Raw genomic sequence first — 8,379 nt, forward strand, 5'->3', positions numbered from 1 at the left:
ACACCCTCAGCTCCCGAAAGAGCTGGGGGCACAGACGCCGCCAGACAGGTGGGGGTGAAATGGTTATGCTTGACCCGTTAGGACCCAGCCCCTATCCCTTCACCGCCAACTTCCTTTCTCCTTCTTTTTTGTGAATGTTTACGTGATCCATTTTGGTTGCCACGAGTAGCTAGAAAAATAAATGTCCGCCCCTGTAGAGCCCCGCATGCAAGGGTAAGACTAATTACTCGGGGAGGTCGTCCGGTGTCCCCGAGAGGCCGTTAGTACACCTTCGTAACCCCTAGGTGCCAAAGTGCCATAAGCACGATCACTCTACACCCATGGCTTAGGGGGGTGGTCACATTGAAAGAGAAACTCAATGAATACCAGTTCACAGGCCATCATACTAAGGGAGGGCTGTTTCTTGTTCGCCGTACGGGCCACAGGTCATTCCCGTGCCAACTCCAGAAATTGGAGATCGGTCCGGGAGAGACATCGACCCAGGGATCCAGAAAACCCGTGTTAATTAGGCTCTTTCACTCTTCTATCATACTACAATCATGCATACCATGAGAGCCCGGTTATAGGGATCCTTCTCAAGACACCCACGAGAGCCCGTTTATAGGGAACCTTTCTTCCATATCCATACGCATGCAGGCCCCAGCAACTACAATGTCTTACAGCCCCTAGGGGAGGAGCTATTTCTCGATACAATTATAAAAATTAGTGAAGAACTTTTTTCGTTTACCGCAACCACGTTCCTAGTACCAGAAATTATGTTTTTGTATGTTTTTTAAAATGCCGATATAAGCAAAAGCTTAGGCAAGACTGAAAGTGACCTCTACCCTATTTACGATAGTCCCTTTGGAATCCGACTTGAAAGGTAGAAGGGACATTCAAGGGCTGTTTGTTGAAGCACTCGGCAGTTCTTGCTTGTACATGTTTAATTGTTTGAAAAAAAATTTTTTTTTAATTTATTCCGTATTCTCGTTTTTAAAAACGTATTTTTTTCAGCGTATGACATTAAAAAATAGTTAGTCCTGAAAGAAATGGAAAAGTGGAACGTCTTATGGAAACTTTCGCATCTGTAGACAATTCTTTTAATAGCCATATTCGTGAATAAGTAATCAAAATACATCAATATACAAGGATAGAACTTCATCTTCATATAATGTTTACAAAAAACTTCGTATCATAAATATGCGAATTGGAGAAGAAAAATCTAGAACGAGGCTGATCATAAGGCGAATCTGTCTTCTTATCTTATCTATCTCGATTTTTTTTTGTTTTGCAGACAATTCGTATAGGCCTTGGAATTTTATCCTCTCTTAACGTTAAATACAATAATTTCAATTGTTATTGGATGAATTCTAACAATTATTTTAAGTTTATTGCTTCTAATTCTTCTGAAGATTTTCTAGAAAGAGCTGATCCATGACCAGTCCGTATTCACCCATTAACAATGTTTGACAAATTTAACCAGTATTTCCATATGCGTCTCATATAAATTCTAACTGAACGCTAGAGTGGGGCTAAAACGTATTTTTTTAAATTTCTGAATTAGAAATGGGTTGAAATATTTGCTTTTATTATTAAAATAGAAAAATTCTTATGACGCTAATCAAAATTTTTATATGGAGGTTTTTTTTCTTTTGATGTACTTTATGATATATAAAATCTGGCGATTATTATTAAATCTAATGACTAAGTATGAATTATTAAGTGTTATTGTATACCTTATATAAATGTACGAGTAATACTGCAATAATATTATAAATCGTACAAAAATAGAATACAATCATTTAAATAAACTAAGTTCGCTTAAATTGATTAAAATATCGAGTTATATTACAAAATTGAAAAAATAATAGGCTCTCGATAATTATATCAACTCACGCGAAGTTAGTATTTTTAAATTATTGTATTCCATTCATGAATTATTTAATAAAAAAGTATGTCTTTCTCAAGGAGGGTTCACCAAAAAGTGAAACTATGCGGCATATGGCAAAGAGTCCAAAAACTAATTGTTGTTTTTTAAAAGCGCTTCAAAATCATCTTTAGCCCTCTTTTTTATAAAACTCACGTCCTTTCTATTTTCAATTGAAAATTCGGTTAGAAAGTTGAAAATTTACATTTTCAATCAAACAACGTGAAATGTGAAAAAATGTTTCGGAAGAAAATTATTGATTCTTTTATCTATATATTTTATTGGGGTGTTTTATAAATACATATAAATAGTAACATGCGTATTTTTATGAAAATGTGTTCCTAAAGGCAGGCAGATACTTAAGTAAATCAACATTCTTTTTAATCCAAAGACAAAACTGACGCCGAATGCGAGGCGCAACGCGAGAAAAGGTCAGGTCGCGTAGCCCGGGATCGAACCAACTAGTAATAGGCTAGAACTATTAAGAAAGAATATACAAGATCAGATGTTATAAATTTCAAACAAATTTAATTTGAAAATTTTTGAAATTTATGATTTTTATTCAAATATCAATGTGACTTCTTTCAAATTAATCAATTTCTTCGAATCGAAGATTTGATTTCAATTCTATTCCTACAGTAAGATTTTTTGAGGTATTTATTACATTAGTTCACACTACGTCTTATACACATTTTTATGTGCTAAAAATTTATCTAGTTTGTTTACTGATCACGTGAAGATTTTAGTTCGTATATTGTAAAATACGTGAACCTTTTAAATCAAGAAATTTAAAGTCATGGTTGGTCTATATAAATGCAATAAATCATATTAAAGAATTTCAGTTATCTCTCAATGCTAAATTTTTCCACTGTATTTCGTAATTTGTACAATCTTTATCACAAACAACTGAACATTCAATTATATACATATATACCAGTTATTCTTTTACAATTCGACAGTATAAGCACGCGAGAATTCAAGGAGAAATCGCTATTCATTATAAAAAAAAATGAAATCACTCATCAAAACTTTTCTAATGTTTTTGTCCTTTGATAATTGTATTAGTAAGTACAATAATATTAATGAGTACTTAATATAACTAAGATAATATGTTTTGTAAATACACCGTCAACAGTCATATTTTCGGACATGAGAGTTAAATTAGGACATTCCTAAATTAATAGCTTAAATTAATTAAGGGTTACTTAAGGGGATTTTAACCAGAATGTAGAACCAGTTACAGCCTTAAATGATTCTAGATCCTGTTTCAAACCCCCTTAAGTAAATTACAATATTAATTTAGGAATGTCCGAATACACCCCACATGACCGAAATCATACCGTTTTACGGTACTGTCTTATTCCGTTTAAATTATATTTTATCTGTGTAAATCTATAAATCTTTATTTGATTTTTTCAGAATTATGTTCATCAGATCCAAGTAAAGCCGCTAAATTTTTCTCAGATCTCGGAACTGATATTAAGAAGGAATTTAAAGCAATACCTAAGAGTAAGTTGAATCCTTTTTTAGCCATCAGGTAACATTTGCTTTCTCATTGCTTTAAGCACTATAAATATTATTCCTTTTTACAAAATCCAATTGAACGAATTCATTTTCTTTTAACAGTTGTAAAAGATTCGGCACCATATGCGGCTCAATTGCCTATACGTAAGTTCAATACACATCTTGTATTTTTTTTAAATTTTACTTATCTCATATATAAATCATATATTGATAAACTGCCCACAAAAAGTTTGGCTAATTTCCTTTGACCGTGTGAGAATGTATACTGAACATTAAAAACAAATATTTGTGAAGTAACTTAATCTACGATTAAGTAAGTAGGATGATTAGAAATATTAGACAATTTTGCTTCGAATTCATGTACATTCAAATTATTTTAACAAACGAGTTATATATGCATCGTTTCTAAGTCAAAAGTTTTTTTTATCAAAATGAAGATTCCGAAATCTTAAGTTCAGCTCTTTAAAAAATGTTCGAATTACTACATTTTTACCGGAATTGAATTTGAACTTAATTAGTTTAAGAGGTTTCCAATCGGTTAATTTTAATATATGCAACAAAATGCAGGATGTTTGGTATGGATACTATCGTTTTCAATGATTCCTGACTCTTTTAATATTAATTTGCAAAATGTAGCAATTAACATTTAAAAACACATTAAAACCCTATACATTTTGGAAATTCTATTAAATCTATAGAAATACAATGAAATCTATTAAACATCCGAAAAATTTTGTGAAATGTGATATTTCCTTGAATCCTGGAAAATTTATTGAAATGCCTCGAGAGCTTTTTAAATCCCTTCAAATAATTTAGAAAGGACCCCTCAGAATTTGTATGAGAAATGGCTCTCGGCTAAATTGCCTAAAATTTTGCTTCGTGGTAGTTCTCGCTGCGTAGATTAAAAGTCTCGAGGAGCATTAAGTCTAGAGAATTCGAGTTTGTTAGACATATCCGTTCGAAGTTAAGGTTTTTATGCATTTTGCAGCAGAATAAGGCTAAGAATAAGTCCCCCTCTGCCCCCCTCACTCTGTCTGTCTTTCTGCCTGTCTGCCTGTGTGGGGGGGGGTCACAAGGGGGATTTACAATCAAAATTTTTTTTCTCTAAAACATTTTTTTTCGTGTTTTGTGTTCGAAAATAATTGACACCTATTTTTTTATTTAAACGCGATACTCAAAAATATCGAGATATCATTTTTCAAAATTTGGTAATCAGGAAAAATCATTTGTTTTCAATCGATTACTGTAAAAGAATTTTGAAAAGAAAAAATTAGTCTTGTACTAAAAATACGCATTCACCCACAAGCTTTACAAAATAGTATAACATATGTCCTGTTGTTTCTTTTCATAACAATATAGTACATTTTTTAAATTTTTTATTTAAAATTGAACTTGGAGCATTCTTTGGGTTTTTTTACCTTAAAATTTTTGTCCCAGATTTTCAAATATGTAGGAATAATTTGAGAATGGAAAAATGAAAACTCCAAGAGTTAAAAATTTTTATAATCTGTCGCTTACGTTGTAGCAAGCGTGCTAGCGAGCACACTTAGACGACGCCGCGTATAAAAATGCGTAACACTTGGAGATTTCATTTCTCCATTCTCAAATTATTCCAGGAGGTATGTTATACTATTCATACTATTTTGCAAAGCTTGTAGTTGAATGCATATTTTTAGTGAAAGAATATTTTTTTCTATTCACAACTTCTTTTACAGTGAGCGACTGAAAACAAATAATTTTTTCCGATTACCAAATTTGAAAAATCATACCTAGAGATTTTCAAGTATTACATTGAAATAAGAAAATACGTGTCGATTATTTTCGAAAAAGAAACGCGAAAGTTTCAGACAATTTATCCGAGAACCATTTCGCATACAAATTCTGCGAGGTCCTTTCTTGGAATCTTTTAAAATATCCTAAAATCTTTAAGTTACCTACATAAAATCTTTCAAAATCTTCTGAAAAGTTAGTAAATTCTTTAAAACTACAAAAAGTATTTTTAATTTCCTTAACATTCTTTTAATCTCTTGAAAATTCATTGGAATACTTGACAATACCCTAAAAAAATTTTAATCATTTCAAATCCCTTAAAATGTTCAAATTCCCCAAGCCCTCAAGAAATCCTTGTAAAATACCCTGAAATCCTTAAAGTCCTTTTAAAGCTCTTGAAATACCTTAAAATGTTTGAAGTACTTTAAAGTCTGTCAATTTTTGTGAATAAATTGTTTCAAAGCTATGAAATGTTACGAAATCCATTTGAACTCATTGAAATTTTATGAAATCTGATTGCATTCCTTAAAATCACTTTAAATATTTGAAGTCCTATAAAATCCCTGCAATTATGTGAAATTTATTAAAATACGTTATCTGTACCTTTAAGCCCCCTTAGAATCAGAGGAATGCTCGAATAATCGTATAAAACTCATTTGAAAAGCTATTAAAATATTTTTAAACCTTGGAAATCCTCTGAAGTCCTCAGAGATCCTTTGAACATTCGAATCCTTACAGATCTTTCGAAATTCAAGGAAATTCTTTAAAACGGCATATTAACCAAAATATTTTTAATTTTCTTCAAAACTTTAAAATCATACAAAATCCCTCATTTTTGTGAATTTTTTTTAGTTTGTAGAAGTATTATGAAATGTTATAAATAAATATAAAAATCACGTTGAATCCCTCAAATTAAAATCTTAAATATTTCTTAAAATAACGAAAATCCCTGTAAATTCTATAAATTCACTTGAAAGCTATTGAAATCGTTTGCAATGCTTTAAATCCCTTAAAATATATTAAAATTATTTCAAATCCTTAAATATCTTGAAAATCTTTAGAAGGCATACAAACAAAATCTTTAAAACGGCCGTTAGGGCCGTCTGCAAGATTTTGATCGGGTCAGCTGGTGAATTCCAGGCTGCTTCTAATCGCTAATTTTCTCTTTAAGATAATAATATGTCTAGTTTATTACATGAGGTTATGTAAAGATATGCAAACCTCGGAGAATTAAAATATATTTAATTTTAAATACTTTAAATTAAAACGAGATCTGGCGCTTTAAATTCTTTGATTTTGTAATTAAGTATTCAACACTTAAATTCAACACTTTTTTAGGCATGGAAATTTTAATTATTTAAATTTTTAATTTTGATTCTTAGAAGCCACTCTGAAACATTTAAAATTTGAATGTTAATGAGAAGCACAAATTATAGCTTGAATAAGGAGCTTAAATAAGAGCTTAAATGAGAAGCATTTAATTATACAATACAGCAATTATTCAATTTAGCTGCTCATAGCTCTTTATGTGTATACAATTTCGCCCCCCCCCTGCCATCTAGTTTACTTTTCTGTATTCGCGGCTGTATCAGGATGCTTATAGTTCATGTAGTTATATTGCTTAATTTATATTTATAATTTATATTTATTTATATTTAGATTTGGCATTAATATAGACCTGTTAGACTTCCATGATACCTAGGGTTTGCTGTAGATTTTAGATAAATATATATATATAATGGCGCTATTCACTTATTTAGCTATATTAATTAAACGTGTTTTAGTGGGTTCTGCGGTTAGCATGGGCCAAACAATAGGTACGGATATGGGTCAAGCATTACGAAACAAAAAGACACAGATAGGTCAAAATCCTGGATCTGCTGGAGGGCCAGCAGGAGGAAACCCACCACCAGGAGGAAACCCACCACCAGGAGGATACCCACCTGCAGGAGGAAACCCACCAACAGGAGGGTATCCACCAGCAGGAGGATACCCACCAGGAGCAGGATACCCACCAACAGCAGGAAACTCACCTGCAGGAGGATACCTACCAGCAGCAGGATACCCACCAGCAGGAGCATTTGCTCAAGGAACACGATACCCACCTGCTGATTCATCAATTTCTCCTCCAGTGGGAACAGAATATCATGAAAAATATTCAACTACCAGAAGAGCAGGATACTCTGAAGGATATTCTGGCATTGAAGGAACGGGATCTCCTGGGGGATATTCCGGGATTGGAGGAGCAGCATATCCTGAAGGATATTCTGCTACTAAAGGAAGGGAGTCTCTCGGAAGATTAACACATTTTGTGCAAACTTTTGGAAATCTAGCTGCTAATAATGACCTTCCTGGATATGCTGGACATCAGAAACATTCAAGACATTCTTGGCATCATGAACATCCTAAACAACATACTTGGCAGCATGAACATTCAGCACAACATTCTTGGCAGCACGAACATCCAAAGGAACATAATTGGCAGCATGAACATAAAGAACATTCGGAACATGATGAGCATATGGAACACAAAAAAAAAGAATAATTATTTCTTCTACCTCCCTGTTACTAAATTTTGAAATATTTTTGAAATATAACTAAATAAATTAAATGTTCTGAATTGCTCCCAATCCTAATTGAATATTTTCTATTACCACACAACGCTAACGTTAGATTTCGTTTTAAATTACAGATGGTAAAGTGCATTCAGCCGAAAAAAGGCCACTTGCTTAAACGAATTAGAGCCACGTACATATTTGGCTTAAAATTTGTTGATGGACGTCCTTTCGGAGCCCTGAAAAGTTTGAGGCTGAGTTTAAAATCAATTTTTTGTTATTAGCGACTATATACAATAAAAAAATTGTCATAAGGACAACCGCGGGATTTCCTCGGGAGCGGGTGCTACTCTGAAAAATTGCACCCGCTTCCAGCGAAATCGCGGTAAAATTTCAGCCACACCCAAGTCTCACGATCATGAGATGGGTGGTTATAGTCTATAGCGGAATCAATACGATGACCCGGCAAAAGTTTCGTGCACCCTAAAAACACGGAGCGACCCAAGAACTACCGCCTTCTGCATTTTTCCCGCAAGTGTTTTAGCATATTGTTTTCAAGCAGAGATGCTTCTCAGACTATTAACAAGAGAAAGCTTGGCACCTCCAAGAGCGCTGATAATGAGG

General features: G+C 33.0%; 1 protein-coding gene across 1 annotated transcript; it reads left to right on the forward strand.

Annotated features, from left to right (window-relative positions):
• Window positions 1–3,230: 3,230 nt before the first annotated feature.
• Window positions 3,231–7,745, forward strand: LOC117178618 (annexin A11-like). Its single transcript, XM_033370041.1, has 4 exons — window positions 3,231–3,255; window positions 3,326–3,415; window positions 3,533–3,574; window positions 6,985–7,745. Exons 1-4 carry the CDS (start codon window positions 3,231–3,233, stop codon window positions 7,743–7,745), a joined length of 918 nt encoding a protein of 305 aa, XP_033225932.1.
• Window positions 7,746–8,379: the final 634 nt, after the last annotated feature.

This window comes from Belonocnema kinseyi, chromosome 8 (assembly GCF_010883055.1).
Source record: "Belonocnema kinseyi isolate 2016_QV_RU_SX_M_011 chromosome 8, B_treatae_v1, whole genome shotgun sequence".
Classification (NCBI taxonomy): Eukaryota; Metazoa; Arthropoda; class Insecta; order Hymenoptera; family Cynipidae; genus Belonocnema; species Belonocnema kinseyi.